At 44.7% G+C, this 18,696-nt stretch overlaps 1 protein-coding gene across 1 annotated transcript in view; it reads left to right on the forward strand.

Annotated features, from left to right (window-relative positions):
- The first annotated feature begins 226 nt into the window (after window positions 1–226).
- suclg2 (succinate-CoA ligase GDP-forming subunit beta) overlaps window positions 227–18,696 on the forward strand; it is a 128,300-nt gene continuing 109,830 nt past the window's right edge. The window contains 1 exon segment of the mRNA XM_072665650.1: window positions 227–303. Within this exon segment, the coding sequence (XP_072521751.1) occupies window positions 229–303 (75 nt within the window). The 5' untranslated portion in view covers window positions 227–228.

The following is an 18,696-nucleotide window of genomic DNA, read 5'->3' on the forward strand; positions in this document are numbered from 1 at the left end:
GTTCAAGTATTGTTTTTTATTGATCAGCTGTTTTCTCCTTTGAACAATGTCAGTATTGTAAAATAAATCAATCGATTAATAAATAAACAGCACGTGGTCCAGCCTGTCGCTCCTCTGTCCACGCTGCCTGGAGAGGGAAGTTTCAGTTCGCCCGGTGACGTCACGAGCGCCGTCCGTCCGCGTGTGACTCCTTGCGCACGTGGACCTCTCGCTCACTTCCGGCTGAACATGGCGGCGTGCATGATGTGGCGAGCGGTGCAGAGAGGAGCGGAGAGCGCGGGGCTGTTACTCAGCAGGAGTCAGGTAACAACGCACATTCCACCCCCCCACCCCGCGCGCGCGCACACTTCAGCCCCCCTGGCCGCGTCGGTGGGCTCGTGCTGCTCGTGCTGCTCGCGCGGCTCGCGTGCAGCGGTGCTGTTTTTCAGGGGCTGTCAGTTAAGTTCTGGTCTGCTGTTAGTTCAGTTATCTCCTCACTGCACTGTGGAGGGGCTGTGAGGGGTTCATCTGCAGCTTTCGGGGGGCGTTAATGTAAGCCCTTGGCTTTGGGTGTAAATCGGACACAGAAGGTGAAGGTCTGAGGGTCTTTCTCCTGTTTGACTTTGACCTTTGCACCTTCAAAGTTGACAGCTGTGACTGGAAAACATCTGCAGAAGGTCTGTGTAGGACTTCTCCTGGTACTGTAGTGTGGCAGCATTGCATTTCTTCATGCATAATAATAGAAGGGTCGCATGGGCATCTAATTTACACTAGATCAGTGATCCCCCAACCCTGGACCCCCGCTCTTCACGTTTTAGTGTTTACCCTGCTGCCAATGCAACTGACCTAGCTAATCAGCTGCTTTCCACAACAGTCCTCCACTACAATCCACCAGATGTTAGAATATCTGGATATCTGGAGCTCCATCCCTCCAGAGAACAGAGAAGTTCCCTTCTCCACAGCCCACTCTAGCCCATGCTTGGCTTTGGGCCTGGTGACCTTAGGTGCATGTATGGCTTCTCCAGAGCGTCCGTCCCGTTCTTTCGCGCCTTACAAAGCTTCACAGTTTCATGGTGAATGGACCAGTAGAAATGCTCCAAAATGACTTGGAATCAATTGTCTTTACATTGACTTCCATTGAAAGTTGCAGTTTTGTAGATACAGGCCAGCAGTGTCAGCGTCCGCCCTCCCCCTGCAAACGGCCAGACTTTGACCCCTCTTTATTCGGCAGTATCAGTTAGCCAGTTAGCCAATAACCGAGATTTTTCTCTCTCCTGCTCAAAGGGCAGTCAGCGGGCTTGTTGGCAAAGGCTCAAAGTACACTTGTGCACATGATGCAACCAGATGTTACTGATTGCATCATGTGCACAAGTCGCCAAATGTCCAAATATGATCAGGTATCGGATATAAATCCAAGTGCACATGTCAGAGTGGCTCAAATGTGATTTCGAAAATACCACTGTTTTTGTGTTCACACTGCTCTAAAAAAAACACAGCACCAGATTTGGGTAAGGTGTCACGTTCTGATCCAAACCTTTATGCTGATTAGGGTCACATGACCCCTTATCAGATATGCGTCCGATCCGAGGCCACATATGAAAGCTTGATTTAGAATTTGATATGTGTTCACACTGCACAAACAGCGGGATTATTGGGATTGCCCAATAGTGTAGTTTTCATTGTCCTGTGAGATTGAGGCCTTGTATAGTGTTTCTGATTTTGCACCATGATGGACTTGATGGACGTTTTGTGAAATGTGTTCCTGTGTTCTGCTAAATGGAGCTTTCAGAGTCCCTTGTTGGAATTGGATGTGGTTACGACACGTAAACAAGCTGCATGTCCATGTGTGAGGCAGGCCAGCAGTGATATCAGTTCTCATCTGCTGCTCATTCAGATTGGGTTTGACTGATCTAGGAGCACATGTCAAAATAGCTCAATTTTTTTGGTGGGTTCACACTTCCCTAAAAACACCAGATCTGTGTCACATCACTTTCAGATCTGATCATTCGCATTAGACTCACATGACCATTTATTATGTTTGCATGTTATTATGTTTCAGACCCAAAACCTCTTATCGCTGCCAAGATAGCAACGAACGTCTGACTGTTGACGTCTGTCTAGGTTGTTTTCAGTCAGTGGAGCTAACCTGTAGTGTTTTCTGTTGCGAAGACAGCAATATGCCAGAAATTGACCTGAACACCCCTCATTTCGAGACCACCACACCCATCAGCGTAAACATATTCACAAGCACCGTTTCTTTTTAAGCGACGCAGACGGAAGGCGTAAGTGGTGGCTCAGCGGTTAGAGCTCCAGGATATCGATAACAGGGTTGTGGGTTCGATTCCCGGGCTCGGCAAGCTGCCACTGTTGGGCCCTTGAGCAACCCTCTCTGCTCCCCGGGCGCTGGAGTTGGCTGCCCACCGCTCTGTGTGTGTGTGTGTGTGTGTGTGTGTGTGTGTGTGTGTGTGTGTGTGTGTGTGTGTGTGTGTGTGTGTACTCACTGCCCCTAACACATGTGTGTGTGTGAGTGTGTGTTCACTACCAGATGGGTTAAATGCGGAGGACACATTTCGCTGTACAGTGACAAATACGTGCACCTTATCTTTTTACCTTTACCTTTAAAGACTGTTGGCGGGGTGTAAGATTCTGACACTCCCATTCTCTCAGTGGAACCTGCGGTCGTTTCTAGGGGCAATGGTGGCTTTGGTGCTCTAACTGCTGATGACGAGGTGGTGGGTTCAATGCCCTTCACCCCTACTGCTCCCCAGTGCCTGGCAACAGTCCGGGCACGTGTGCTCACTGTCACTGTGTGTGACTCTGTGTTTGATCATATATATGTATATATATAGCAATCCGGCAAAATCTGACCGCACCTGTCTCTTAAAGGGAATGGCGAGGGACACGTTGATTGGTTTACTGCACGTTATGCCCAAAACACACCCCTGATTCATAAGAGACTTAGCACATGCCTTTTGCACGTTTCAGGTCAGGGTATATATATATATATATATATATATACGGATGGGTTAAAGGTGACGGCCAAAGTCCATCTGTATCCAACACTAATAGTGAATATGGTCGTCTTGTCTCGTCTATTGGATCCATGTCTGATCCAAGACCACATTTGAAAGGAGCTCGGATTGGATTGATTGAGTTGTAGAAATGGTGTTTCTGATGCTGCAGCAAGTGAAGTTCTCAGATGAAGCGAAGTTGGTCTGCTTGGTGGTTGCACAGTGCCTTCACGCCTAATGGCCATTCAGTTTGACTTTCCAGTAAGTGTTTAACTAGGCTAAGAGGAGGCTTGAAGGAGCCAAATGACAACTCCTAGAATGTAGGTTGTTAAATTTGAATTGGCCTTGATTTCCGCTGTTTCTGAGCTTAGCGTGATCCCTAAATAGTCCAGAGATGTTGACACACAAAACATGGGCTTATTCAGTGCAGGACACTGAGACTTCTGCTGCACTGGATCTAGGATTGTAGCTTTTTGGTTCAGGTTCACTTATCTCATAGGCAGAACTGGACACACGTCTCTTTTAAAAAAAAAAAAAAAAAAAAAAAAAAAAATATTTTATTTTATTTTTTTTTTAGGCTGACTGCTTCCACTTTCACTGTCATCTCAGATATTACTGCGGTATATGGTATTATGGGCATGAGTACGTTGCACAAGTAGCCCAGATGATTTACGTTAAGCAGTTAACCCTAACAACAGCCGTCCCCAGTATCGACCACTTTCACATATTGCGCCTTTCTGCTCTCTCTTTTTGCCAATCGTTTGGATGATTAAAAAAAATTAAGCTCCTGCTTTAAGAGACATTTACACTTTATTCTAGCAAAAAAATCTATCAATATTTTAAGATCGCTAACAATCTAGGGAGGAAATGCCCACTATGCGAAAGTGGCTGTTATTGGGGATGGCCGTTGTTCGGGGACTGTAACAACTACAACAATATGAAATATAAAATTCACTTCGCTCGCAGGGTCTCAAACTAAGTGAACACTGTGCACAATAAGGACGCACTGATACCACTTTATCCTTTCTGATACCATTACCAGATTTGCTGATACAGAATACCGATATCGACACCAACTCTGACTTAAATACTCGATAGACGGCTATAAATCCTGATATTTATAGTGTTCCGCTATTTATTGGTCGGACTTTTTTGTATTTTAAATATAAAATAAGATATAATAAGCTTGAAAGAACAGCATTTACTGCACATTTGAAAAGTTTCAGGACAAATCAGGAACACATGCAAGTAGGGATTCCCCAAAAGCTTTTAACTGGTGTTTAAAATTTACATTTCAGGGCAGTGAAACAAATTCGCGTCTTCATCGTGTGGGATAATGATGATGATGATGCTTGCTCCGGGGGACACAAAGTCCAGCGCCTGGTGTTAGGAGCAACAGAGCAGTGAAATGGGAGACCGGTTGTGCTGTGTTTGGACTTGTAGCTGGCTGTCTAGGCTTAGAAGCATTAGCCAGAATGCTAAACACCAGAGCACAGGTACTGTTCCAGCTAACTGAGGCTCAAATCACACCTGTTTACTGGATAAGACCTCATTTCTGAGAGCACAAAGTCTCTCTTAGTTGAATGGACAAACCACTTTTCCCCATAGTTATGCTGTCCTCCGCACAACGATCAGCCACGACATTAACATCACCTCTTTGCTTCTGCACTCATTGTCTATTAGATCAGCTCTTTTTGCCATATAGGTGCACTTTGTAGGTCTATAATTCCAGACCGTAGTCCATTTCTTCCATGGCCCCAGTTCCTCAGTGGTCAGGGCCCCACAGGACCACCATCATCTGGTGTGTTAGTGTGTGTGTTGCGCTGGCTCAAGTGGATCAAGCTGTTATTTTCTGTGCTTCTTTCAGTTTGGGCCCAAATTGGACGTATTGAGTGTATTAAAAATGTGCAGAACAATCAATACATGGTGCAGCTCCACACAGGTGAGCGTGTCTCTACATTATCAGCGAAATCCAGCTTTCAGGCCGACAGATCAGAGAGCACAGTAAAGCTCACAGTCTCTCATCACATATCATCATTCTGAGAGCAGTGCTGATTAGCCTGATGATAGAAACTGCAGCGTTCGTTAAACAGTCACCTTATGCTGATCTAGTCTAATCTGAGGTTACTCTCGCCCTACAGCCCTTATTGAATCAGTAATATCCGGTTACATCACGTACACACAGGTACAGTCATATGCACGTTCAGTGAAGTGTGAATTGCCATGTGATTATTCCCATTGGGATCACTGATTAAGTATGGATGATCCAGGAGCACATGTCAAAGTGTCAAATGTGATTTCTTTGGTGTTCACACTGTTCGAAAGACACCAGATCTGTGCCACATTTTGGCAAATCATCCCTGTAATGTCAACATGGCTTATGTCTTGGCTTTTTGAGGACAGCGGTGGACGCTTTTACGAAGATGCATTCTTTATACTAGGACCAGCTATCTCAAATTTGAGGAAACGGTGGAATTGGACTGGTAGAAGCCAAGCTCTTTAGAAACTAGTTCTAGGACCAGCTATCTCAAATTTGAGGAAACAGAGGAATTGAATTGGTGGAAGACAAGCTCTTTAGAAACTAGTTCTAGGACCAGCTCTCTCAAATTTGAGGAAACAGAGGAATTGAATTGGTGGAAGACAAGCTCTTTAGAAACTAGTTCTAGGACCAGCTATCTCAAATGTAAGGAAATGGTGGAAATGGATTGGTGGAAGTCAAACTCTATAGAAACTAGTTCTAGGACCAGCTATCTCAAATTTGAGGAAACGGAGGAATTGAATTGGTGGAAGACAAGCTCTTTAGGAACTACTTCTAGGACCAGCTATCTCAAATGTAAGGAAACGGTGGAAATGGATTGGTGGAAGTCAAACTCTATAGAAACTAGTTCTAGGACCAGCTATCTCAAATTTGAGGAAACGGAGGAATTGAATTGGTGGAAGACAAGCTCTTTAGAAACTACTTCTAGGACCAGCTATCTCAAATGTAAGGAAACGGTGGAAATGGATTGGTGGAAGTCAAACTCTTTAGAAACTAGTTCTAGGACCAGCTATCTCAAATTTGAGGAAACGGTGGAAATGGATTGGTGGAAGTCAAACTCTATAGAAACTAGTTCTAGGACCAGCTATCTCAAATTTGAGGAAACTGAGGAATTGAATTGGTGGAAGACAAGCTCTTTAGAAACTAGTTCTAGGACCAGCTATCTCAAATTTGAGGAAACGGAGGAAATGAATTGGTGGAAGACAAGCTCTTTAGAAACTAGTTCTAGGACCAGCTATCTCAAATTTGAGGAAACGGAGGAATTGGATTGGTGGAATGGTTTTGTAACTTTTTCCTCAGGGACCTCTCTTGTTTGAGGCATGGCACATGTCCATAAATCTGAATGATGAAGACCAGACCATGATGGCAAGGACCCAAGTTTATGTTCTTGAAACATGGTAGGACCTGCAGAATTCACACCTGATTGTCATCCCCTTGATTGCATTTAACCAGTGTAAATTCACTTGACTGCAATCCAGATACCACTCACATAAAATAACCAGAGCTGTGTCTATAACTGTGCCCTATTCACTGCATAGTGCACTACTTGGACCTATACTTACTCCTATAATCGGGCTCTGTATAATTATCCGGATTTTCACATGTAGGGGGTAGTGAACAGGGCACAGTTTCAGACACGGCTCAGTTTTTAAGAAGGTCTAAGATGGGCTTTTTACTCCTGTGAATGTCATTAGTGTACTTTTAATAGAGTTCCTCTCTCGTGCTCTTATAGAGAAACTCCACAAGCCACACTGAGGCCCGTTCAGCAGGTTGGAGTGATGAGTACACCGTTTTATCACTCCGGTCCGGTCCAGCCCTCTCGCGCACACAAACAAAAAAAAGTGCATTTTCGAGGCAGTGTGAGTGCTTAGCTGGCATAAATTTTCATCTGCTTGGTATAATGAGATGAGTGTGTTAGAGCAGGGGACTGGCCTCACGTCTGTGTGAGAAAGGCTCTCTGATAATGAGAAAGTACATCGTGCCAGGTTACATTACAGCTCACGTCTTTATCCAAATGGGTTTGTTTAAGAGTTGCATAAGATCAGGGCAGCGTGCACGTCTTTAGGGTAATGCAGGTTATTTTAAGCCGCCAGTGAACGACTTGAGCTTCAGACTTCATTGCGAGTGGCAGCAATTATTCAAAACTTCAGTTATCGGGGGCGTGGGAGCAGATATGGATGAGAAAGATTAAGACTAGGGCTAAAGGTAAGGAATTTTTAGCATGAGGACATTCAGTGATGCTGCAGTTTACTCTGAGACTTCAGTTAAGTCTGAGCCTCTGGGTTTTAAAGGTAGTCCCATGTTAGCCATGTGTACTCCAAAAATGAAGGGGATTTAAATGGGCCTTTGAGGGATGGCCTAGAAAAAGCACTTTCGGTTCCATGAGGAACCATGTTTGGTATACGGTATTATATGGGTGGTCTTGTGTTTATGTGGAGTTAAACGGTCAGTCTGACCATCAGAAACGTTAAACTGCTCTGAGTCCGGAGAGAGAAGCTTGTTAGCCTCTAGTTAGTAGGATAGCAGGGCAAACTGAAGTCTGGCTGATTGAAAGCCCACTTAGGAACGTTTAGATGAGAACAACTCGAGCGCCTGGCGACTAATAATCCAGCGACTGCTGTTGAAAGGACAGAAAGCTAAATTGAAAGGTTTCTCACCGTGGTTTTGGATGCTTTTTGGCTCTAGCTCGGCTACATCTACAGCTCCACAGAGTGTCGGACAGCCCAGTGCAGCTGCTGCTGACCGGCTGCTGAACTACCGCTATCCATGTCTGAGAGAGCAAAGTCAAACGACTGGTGTTGGGTGTTTGGACTGGCAGCTGGCTGTCAAGCTATCGAGGCTTAGACAAGTTAGATAGCTAGCAGACTAAACACCACAGCACAGGCCGCTCCAGCTAACTGAGGCTGGAATCCCACCTGTTTAGCGGATAAAGCCTCAAATCTGAGAGCACAGAGTCGAGGAAACGCTCTTAGGAGTTTTTTTCCACCCTTTTCAGTAACATTTAGCAGGTTTCCTTGCTCTGCTCTGTCTTTCGGTTGAAATCAGTGGGCACCCACAAGGCCCCCCATCCTGTGGCTCTCTTAAATACACATGGGGGAATGAGCTTATTTGGCTGTGACACATCATACACATAATTTTGAAATACTGTCCTCTTTTTGAGATACAGACAACATATGTAAATACAGCATTACTGTTACACCGCCCAAGCCTAGTTTGTCAAGCCGTAGTTTATATCGTCCTGGTCCCAGGGCAGCAAAGCCATGATGCTACCCTACCTCTACAAAGTGCTGCTATATGGTAAGTGGAGCTGATAGATTGGAGTGGTGTTAATGATATGGCTGACGTAACGATGAAACGCTGAAAGTTAAATATGAATATATAATTGCTTGCGTCATTTCTGTGAATTTTGACTGGTTAGTATTGGTATTCTGATGTCAGACCATGACAAAAACATGCCAGAAGGAGTGGTTTAGCACATGGCTGCTTTTTTTCCCCTCCCATGGTCGTCAGGTGTGCCGAACTTTCAACTTTGCTGGCTTGCGGCCCCTGTACTTTTCCCCACTTTTCTCCGCTTCAAAGCTGTACGGCGAGATAGAAGTGTGATGATCTGAAGCGTCCTGTCTGCCGTTGCGCACCTGAGGAGCCGTGATTGACAGGCTCGTATCGTGGCGATTCAGTCCCATCTGCTATGACAGTTCATCCTGCGCGGCAATTCAATTTGCCATGGCTTGTCAATAACAATGCAAAGAGCAGCGCTACGTCCGGGATGGATTGGAGCTGGGCGATGCCTGATAAACGCAATCTAGTGCCGAAATTCCTGTCTGGACTACGAGATAAACCTGGGGCTGTTTTTGCACCAACACAGCCGGGCCTGTGCAGCACCACTACAGCCACAGGAACATCGCTGCTAAAGAATAAATAAATACTGAAGAATTCTGCTGGTGCTGGACTTGTAAACAACAACAGGGTTTCTGAGTTTAGCAGAAGTTGTTTATCTTACACTCCTATTAAACATAAAGGCGTTTCCAAGAGTGATGCCATAGTTGAAGGATTGAAGGATTGATTTCCACGCTGTAGGAAATGACTCAGTTGGTCACGAATCTGAAATTGATTCACCTTAATTGATTAAATCGCTATTCTGAAAACAGCAGTTTTTACAGCTCCTTACTCAATACACAGTATTGTGTAAGACCCCCTTGTACAGCTAAACAGCTTTGGCACGTTGAGGCATGGACTCCACAAGACCTCTGAAGGTGTCCCGTCATAGCGGCACCAAGACACTGCAGTAGATATTGAAAATTGCAAGGTTGAGCCTCCATGGATGGCTTCAATGAGTGCCCCTGGGTGCCCCTGACCATTTGTTCCTGTCCTTTCTTTGAGCACTTTAGGTAGGTACTGACCAAGCACTTCAGAAACACCCCTCAGGACCTGTCTGGTGTTTTGGACATGCCCTGACCCAGAGCCCTGAGTCGTCTAGCCATCACAATTTGGCTCTTGTCAAAGTTGCTGAGATTTGTAGGCTTGCCTGTTTTTCCAACACATCAGCCTGACTGACTGTGAGCTTGTATGTAGATCCCACCCTTTTATGGGTGCCATTGGAACCAGATAATCAATGCTAGGCTATTTAATGGTATGACTGTTTGTCGTCAATCTCAAAGTACCGGCGATTAACACTTTAGCGCTATAGAGCCCATTAGAGCCCAAGCCTGGCTCCGGGTTTGCTTGTGGCTCTGCGGCGTGTCTGCAAGAGAAAAGTTTGGCTGGAGAGCTGAAAAAGAAGAACGACAGAGTGGTGGGAGAAGCAGCGGCCTGAATATTTTAAACAGGGGGGTGGGCATGGTGGAGAATGGTGTTGGGAGGGAGAGTGGGGGAGTTTGGGGCGGGAGTTGTGTTGGGGGGGGGGGGTGTTTCCTCTGGAGCTGAAACTTCAAACGACGCCCGACTCGCTCCCATCTGTCTACAGCAAGAACACATTTACATTTCCCCGCCGCCAGGGATACAGTGCAGCAAGTTTTGCTGTAACTGGATTTGAATATCATTTCGCCAAGGTTAATAGCCATTTCTGCTGCTCGTGAGCGCTGTTTAGGCTTTTTCAATAATTTAGAAGGGCCTGCAATCAGTCGTGCGGGCTTTCCGGCAGCGATCTGAGGGAGGGGGATTTACGAGCTCTTACAGGACGCTACAACTCACCTTTATGTCCAAGAAGGTTCGTTTGCGCTGATGAATGTGGCCGAGAGACATCATTTAAGGCTAATGGCTTTAATAATTATTCAAAATTGCAATGCTGTCTTGGGAAGTCAGTGGTAATCGAGGCAAAAGGGAGATGGAACAGGCCCAGACTCTGATTGGCAGAAGCCCATTCAAAGATGCTGTAAAATACTGTTACTTAATGAATCATAGTAGCTTTAAATCATCCCTGCCTCCTGATTGGCTGCCGATCGGTTGACTATATGGAAGGAGGATGTATGGACTTATTTTTGAGGAAGTATTTGGGGAATTATTTTGTAACGTGAGACTTTTAATAAGCAAATTATTACGTTATTTATTATTTATTTAGTCATTTTTTTTGTCCTATTTATTCTGTGGATGTTTTCTGATTGACCTGAGCTGTGTTGAACGCTGTGAGATATGGTGTGGATTTGATCTCTCTTTAGACGCCGCATTATAATTCCAGACGCTTTCCAGCCGTCGCCCGTTTGATCAGAAGGACTGCACTTTGTCATCTGTCACTGCAGCTTTTCTCTGGATTAACAAAGAGCTCAAACCACCTCACCCGCTCACTCGCCCACACACTCTCTCTCCCTCTTTGCTGCTTGCACTCTCACTTTTTCATCATCTCCCTCTCACTCTTTCGGACACTCCTGCCTCTTCTCCCTTTCACTCATTCACTCGGTCATTGTGACTCTCTGGATCACCCCGTCTCTCACTCTCTGTCTGTTGCGTTTGCTCCCTCACTCTCTTGCGCGGGCTTTCACTCTTGACCTTCTCTTTTTGTCTCGTTTGCTTGCTCTTTTGGTCACTTGGTCACTATCTCCCTCTGTCACTTACTCACAAGCTCACGTTCACTCACTTTCCCATTTACTTACATACATACCTTCTTGCTCACTCGCTCACTGTCTGCCTCGGTCACTCGCTCACTATCTCTCTTGGTCACTCACTAGCTCGGTAGCTCCCTCACTTAATAGCTCACTGGCTCCCTTGTTCACTTTTTCTATTGCTCAGTAAACTTGCATTCTCACTAAACCTCTCAGTTGCTCACTAGCTCTCTCCCTTGTTTTACTTGCTCACTAACTCACTAACTACACATTAACTCGCTTGGCTACTCACTTGCTGAGTCGCTCCCTTGCTCCCTCCCACTCTTGCTTGTTCACTTTCTCATTCAATCACTTTTTCCGCTCACTGGCTCCCTTGTTCACTTTCTCCTTTGCTCAGTAACTCTCACTAACTCTCTTTATCTGTCTTGCTCACTATCGCCCTCCCTTGTTTACTTGCTCGCTAACTCCCTTGCCCACTCACTTGCTCAGTAGCTTCCTTGGACACTACCTCGCTGTCACTGGCTCTCTAACTTTCCTGCTCATTCAGTTTCTCATTCACTTGCTCACTGGCTCCCTTGTTCACTTCCCTCCTCTTCTCAGTAACTCACACTGTCTCTTTTGCTCACTATCTCTCTCCTATGATTTTCTTGCTCACTAACTCCCTTGGCCACTTGCTCATTAGCTCCCTCGCTCCCTAACTCTCTTGCTCATTCACTGGCTCCCTTGCTCGGTAACTTGCGCTCACTATCCCTCGCGTTTAATAGGTCTCTCGCTTACTCGCTCCCCTGCTCTCGCTCTCCCTAGCTCACTCGCTCATTAAAACACGCGCTCACTATCCGCCTCACTATCCGCCTCACTAATGGCCTGACTCACTCGCTGACTAACACCGAGCTCATTGTCTCACTCTCGCTCACTTGCTTGCTCTGGCTCACCCCCTTCGCTCTCACTCACAAACCGCCACTCTCGCTCGCTTGTTCGCTCGCTCTCTCCCGCTCAGTCACACACTCTTGCGCTCTGTCTCTCTGCGCAAAGAGCTGACACCTTTCGCTCTTTCTAATGATGTCCCTTATTAACTATGCTAATTGCTAAGTCATATCTGTGGAGAATTGCCGTTGCCCTCAGTCAGAGTCTGTCTGAGGCAGATTACGCAGCGGCCTGACGCCTTACCCATGATGCAAATCTGCCCCATCTAAATCCTGTAGCACGCTCTGCTGACTCTGCTGGCTCTGCTGGCTCTTTTAACACACAGCTCTGCCCCTAGACACACAAACACACACACACACAAACACACACACACACACACGTCACAGCCTAACTGAGTGCTCTCGTCATCTTTTCAGATGCTGCTTATCACTTCTTCTGAACGACCTTGCTCCGCTACAGTCAAAGACGAGAGAGAGAGAGAGAGAGAGAGAGAGAGAGAGAGAGAGAGAAGACAGAGAAGACACTGCAGTGGGAAAGATAAAGATTTGTTCATTAGGTTGTTGTTTGTCTTTAATTCATTTACATTACAGTAGAATTCATTAGGTTACGCAGTGGCAATAGGGACTTCTCTATTAACAGTAAATTGCACCGTTAATTTAAAGAGCTTTTTTTTTTTTGGTACAGCAAAATAGCTGATCTTCATTATCAATGCTTCAGTGTGCAATCCTGTGTGTGTGTGTGTGTGTGTGTGTGTGTGTGTGTGTGTGTGTGTGTGTGAGTGAGAGAGAGAGTGAGATAATTGCAGATGACTCATTTTGCTTTATTTATGTTGTGCATTAGAATTTCTCCCTGTTTTTCACCATTAATTTCATTAAGTGCCTGTGTCATCTCCGTCGCGGGCTGTGCAATTACTTTCTCATTACAGCACTGAGTCAAAGTGCGGAGTGATGAGGCCTCTCCTTCCGCTACACTGCAGGTGGGGGGCTCGTCAGCTCATTCCACTGCAGGGGGCTCATCAGGTCAAACCAAGGAGCCACTTTGAATTTGGGCGCGTTTCAAAATTTCGGTTCTGCATTTGAACTTAAAGATGGGCAGGAGTGTAATCCTGCAGTGTGTAAAGGCATTTTCGCAGTACATTGTTTCGAAGATGCAATGGTGCACGTTGGACATTGCTGACAAAATACACCAGTAAAATTTTAAAAGCCTGTGAAAACCGAAGTTTGCTGTTTGTTTGTGTGTATATATCACATGACACTTTTATGACCTCACAACGAGTTCATTGTGATGTCATAATAATGGTACAGCTGCAGTGTTTCGTTACATAAATATAGATTTGACACGCAGCATAATAGCTCATTTATTTCAATAACGATATGTTATACGTTATTTTCCTAAAAGTGAATAGGAAAAATGACACGATTGGTTAAAATAGGAGGATGTTGTAATGAGCCGTCCAATCAGCGACTTGCTACTTAGCAGTTTGTGCAGTTCGTATGTACTGGTTGTTGTATTGATGTATTGGGGTCTCTTTATAGCTGGTCTTTTTTTTTTTTTTTTTTTCTCTTTTCTTCACTGTCGAAGAAAAAAAAGCGATTTAATGATGTAATTTAACCCAATAACAGCGGCCATGTCGTCACACCGCCGACCCCTAGCTGCGCGATTGAAATTCATTACTGGAAGTGGGGTGAAACGGAAAGGCCTGACTGGACCCAAATCGATGTTCCGGGGATGAGCGAGCGTGGCTTATCTGCAGCGTTGTTCTGGCTCGGCTCCGAAATGGATCAGCCTGGGAGCCGCGGCTGTGCTCTTTATTAGCATTCAGAGCGTACGGTTCAGCTCCGAGATCAGTGAGAAGAAGCGCGCTGCAGACCCAGAATGTAACAAATCAATTAGGTACAATCAGCAATATGAGAAACGTGTTAATTTTTTTAATATTTCCAAACGCCCCGGGAGGAAATCTTCCACTTAATTAACTGCGAGACCATTCAAAGGTGCTAATTAAGAAGAGTCATTTCAAAGGGTTTAGGGTTCGCCTATGACTGGTAATGAGGATTTTAACCCTTGGAGACGGCCGCTGTAGCAGGGAAGAGCCAGTGGAGGAGACGCACTCTCAGAAGCCTACAGAGGACTGGATGCGAAGGCAAAGAAAAGAAGGAGATGACTTTTGGGTTACTGTAGAGATGGTGTGATTAATACTACTCTCCAAAAAACAAACCATTTAATATGCTGTCAGTAATGAACATTGATTTCGAGAACTTCGTTAGTTTTCATAGCTCGCACTTTAGAAACTGTTCCATGCTAGTGTTGGGTATCTAGCCTGTATTTTTTAACGTGGCGTTTACTTTAACTTTAATCCTTCGTGTTATTTCTTCTTTCTTCTCTGTCTCTGTCCTTTATTAAGTACTAATTATGTAAAGCTGCTTTGCGCTATACAAATATATCTGACTTGACTTGACTTTAACTAACAGCTAACAAGTGCTAGAAGAAGTCAACCTTTTAGCCAACGCTAAAGCTCTGTCATTACAGAGCATGTAATCAGTAGGGTTGCAAAGGGTTGGCAAATTTCCAAGTCAATTTCCAGTGAATTACCAGCATCTTTTCAGGGGAACTTTAGCTCTGGAACTTTGAAGATATTCCAATATGGCTAGCATAGGCTAGCTACCAATATGTTTTGCCACTACGGGTTTCTGTAACCAAGAATAAATCCTTATTAATTATTCATTATTAACATCAAATGAAGTGTGTTTTCCCACAAGCTAATGGTGAGTGTCAGGTTTCTAGAAATCATCTGGACATATGCTGTACATGTGATGGAGGGATGGGCAGTGAATGCAGGGGATGTGGTCTCAATAGCCCTTCAGTGTGTAATGTGGCATGTGGCTGGGATATATAGTTATTTTAGCCAAGATTATGCTTCAGTGTGTGTGTGTGTGTGTGTGTGTATAATATTTATATATATATATATATATATATATATATATATATATATATATATATATATATATATATATATATATGTGTGTGTGTATGTATATATCATACACACACTATATATATATATATATATATATATATATATATATATATATATATATATATATATATATAGAAGCATAATCTTTTTTTTTTTTTCCTTTTTTTTTAACCAAGTATATGTAAGTTTCTTACCTTTAGCTTTGAACATTCCCGTTTTATTCATGTTAATTTCCATGGTAAATTTCCCAACTTTAAAAATTACCAGAATATTTCAACCCTATTAATCAGTGCTGTTTTTTGAACCCAGGGCAGCAATTTTGGAGACAATTCTTGTACTAAGCTGAAAATGTAAAATCATAGTAGTAATCAAACATACGCCTGGCACTCTTAGCTAAGTTCGCTGAGTGTTGTGATTATACTACCTTTGCCATGTAGCCTATCTCACCCATAATTCGAAGTGATGAGGCTGATTGGACTGAGTTATTGTACCGAGGCTGTGGTTACAGTAAGCTGTCAGTGCCTGCTGATTGATAGCGCATTGGGGCTTCAGGTTCTCTTGAGGGTTTTTTTGTTTTGCCACTCAGGGAGGAAGGAAAAAAAAAGCAGTGACCTCTAGAAGACCTTGAGTGACTGTATCATTTCCTCCTTCCCTGGCGTTAAGCTCCATGATTGAGCTCTCTTAAGCAGCTATCGTTCTCCCTGAAGAATTAGCCAGGTCAATACAGATTTGTAGATATCCCTTCATGAATATGCTAGTAAAACCTGCTTTCCAGCCTCAACAGCGAGGAAAACGCTTGTGTTCTTATTTATTTCCTTATTTTCCCTACAAGTCCTCTCTGAACAATCAATTGTGCATCGACCCATCGAGTCCGCCCCCCCCCCCCTGGTTTCTAATGGTTCAGGTTTATGTCGGATCCATGCTAATGACGGTTTTGGCCGGCTATTAGACTGAAGTGCATTAATGAGGCAGCCCCCTTTACTGCTGCTGTCGCTGTAAGAAGGCCATGCCCGATTTTATAATCTTGCCTCTGTTCAAACACTGTATACACCTCTTTCTCCGTCGGTGCAGGTGTAGCTTTTTTTAAAGCTTTCCACAGGAAGGATATTGAGCCCCCCCCACCCCCTCCCCCTACAATCCCCCTAACTCTCATCTTTAGCATAGATATTTCCACTCATCCATCAGGCGCCTACTCAGACATGTCCTTCTGGATTATTCTCAGCTTCTCCCAGCTAGGAACTGTACTCTGAAGACCCCCGTCTCGATTCTGTTCTTATACCTTATGAATATGAATGGGTCTTGGAAACTGTGGTCCTGTAGAAAGTCATAATGACTGTCTTTTCTTTTTTCTCTTTTAGACGCCAAAAACTCTATGCAAAATAGTAGACCAAAGAATTGGAGGACTTTTAAGTCGTAGAAAGGGCCTGGAATTGAACCTGGACTTACTTGGATTGAATTTGATTATCAAGGGGATTGTCTCTAATCAGTCTTGTACATTTACATTTATGGAATGTGGCAGGAAAAATGGGCAAGCGTAAGGATCTGAGCCACTTTGACAAGGGTCACATTGTGACGGCTGGTCGATTGGCTCAGAGCCTCTCCAAAACACCAGGCAGGTCAGGCGGTCAGTGGTCAGGATCTACCAAAAAGGGTCTGAGAAAGGACAACTGCTGAACTGGCGACAGGGTCACGGGCGCCCAAGACTCTTTGATTGCTCCTCACAACTTCCAGGACTTCCAGCAGGATCTGCTGCTAATATCTTGGTGTTCCAGATAGCACAGGGCACCTTCTGGAGGTCTTGCAGAGTCCATGCCTTTGAGGGGTCAGAGCAGTTTAGGCGGCGTGATCAACGTTAGCTTTCATTTTTGATCGGAGTGGACTCTTTGCCAGTTTATGTACTGCTGATTTTTCAAGCCTAGGCCCTCCATTCATTCCATGTGAAACCCATCAGAGCTGTCTAGACACGCTTCCCTTTCTTATGCTTTTGCTATTCGGCTCCAACTCGACCTTCAGACGAAGGAGCACTTGGCCTTGTCTTTTGAAATTCCCATACAATAACAGCAACTAATATCAATGAGTGTGAGGTTGAGGCTGCTCTCACACAGTGTGACCTCGTCTGTCTTGCTGTTGAAGAAGGTGACTTTTTATATATGGTTCTTCAACTGGAAAGGGAGAGAGAGGGAGTGAGTTTATTACTGTGATAAATGCAAATGTTGTTTTGCTTGCTTATTGTATCCATTACTACGGTGGTCCGTGCTCTTGCTGTGTTTGGCTTGATTTCCGAAGTTTGGTCATATTTGTTGGCCCCTCCGGTGCAAAACTAAAGAAGCCGACCTGAAGGCCAGAGCACACCGACCGGGTGAACACGAATGTTGGGTTGGTGTGCCATGGCTGTTCGTGTTTGCCTGGAAATGTTTGGTCGAATTCGGCAAGTTAAATTTGCGCTTGTTCGTGTCTGATGATGTTCGGGCAGTCGGCCATGACTTAGACCTAAGCTAAGACACCGATAATTTCATAGTTTTGGACTGAGGCGACTCACTTTGTGCCAAAAATACACTTTAGATGCTCCCCTGGGGAGATGTGGCGCAACAGATAACACCACTATCTGCCAGTGACCTATTACTGCATGTGGGAGATGGAGGGTTCGATTCCCAGTCTGGGTGGCTGTGCTATGCTACACTAATAAGAGTCCTTGGGCAGAACTCCTAACACTGCATTGGCCCACCTCTGTAATACGAGTAACCTTGTAAGTCGCTGTGGATAAGAGCATCAGCTAAATGCCGTAAATGTAATTGGTGTTTTGCCATCATATACGAGGTGAAGCTAACCTAACCTAGCCAGCTAACATAGCTAAGGCTCATATTCACTCTGATATGGGCGCTCTGAAGCTAAATACGATGTGCAGCAGTGGCCAAACACCAGGAAAACAGACGTTCTGGGGATGCTGAAGGGCTACAGGTTAAGGGTCAGTAGCTTCAGTAGCTTATGGGTTGAGCTGCCTGCAGAATGGAGAGTGAACTGGGAGTACCTGCACAGACAAAATACACAACTTCATTCCAGCACTCCTGAGTTTCCAGCTCACTTTCCTCTTCCTTGCAGGAAAATACAAGTTTACAGCAATCCGGATGAGCATAAATTCACAGAAAAAGAGAATGACCCCAGGAACCCATGCAAATTCAATTCTGCCGGAAAATGGCTTGAACACAAACAAGTCTTCATCGCTAGCCATTTTTCTAACAGTGAAGATCTGCTGTTTTGTCCGGTGGAGTTTGACCAGTGTGCCTCGGACAGTTACTTTTCAGAACCTTCTAAAACAACTGCCAGCAGTAGGCTGTTGACTGTTGGCGGAGTTTGTCTGGTGGTTGGTGAGCTCTGGCCTTAAGACATTGAACCAGTCTTGGCTGATTGACAACATTTTTCACATACACTCACTTTCAGTGAGATTTGCAGGGCTGACTTTCTTAGAAGTTGACTTTCTTAGAAGTATGAAGAGTAGACAAGTGTTTTCTGCTGTCCTGAACACATTCAGTGATGTTGAGGTTTAGGGTGAGAACCCCATTCTTCTGAGAATTTCTGAGAAGCCTCAGTAGGTTTAGTAGACTCGTCTGTTTGCTTTTCTCAGGAAGAGCTTCTTCTTCATCAGCTCCACATCTTTTCAGACCCACAGCGTTGAGTTGTCTTCTCCCAGTGAAAGAATGTGCACCAACACTCTGAAGCAAGATCGAATGTAAAGCT

Source organism: Salminus brasiliensis, chromosome 21, assembly GCF_030463535.1.
Source record: "Salminus brasiliensis chromosome 21, fSalBra1.hap2, whole genome shotgun sequence".
NCBI lineage: Eukaryota > Metazoa > Chordata > Actinopteri > Characiformes > Bryconidae > Salminus > Salminus brasiliensis.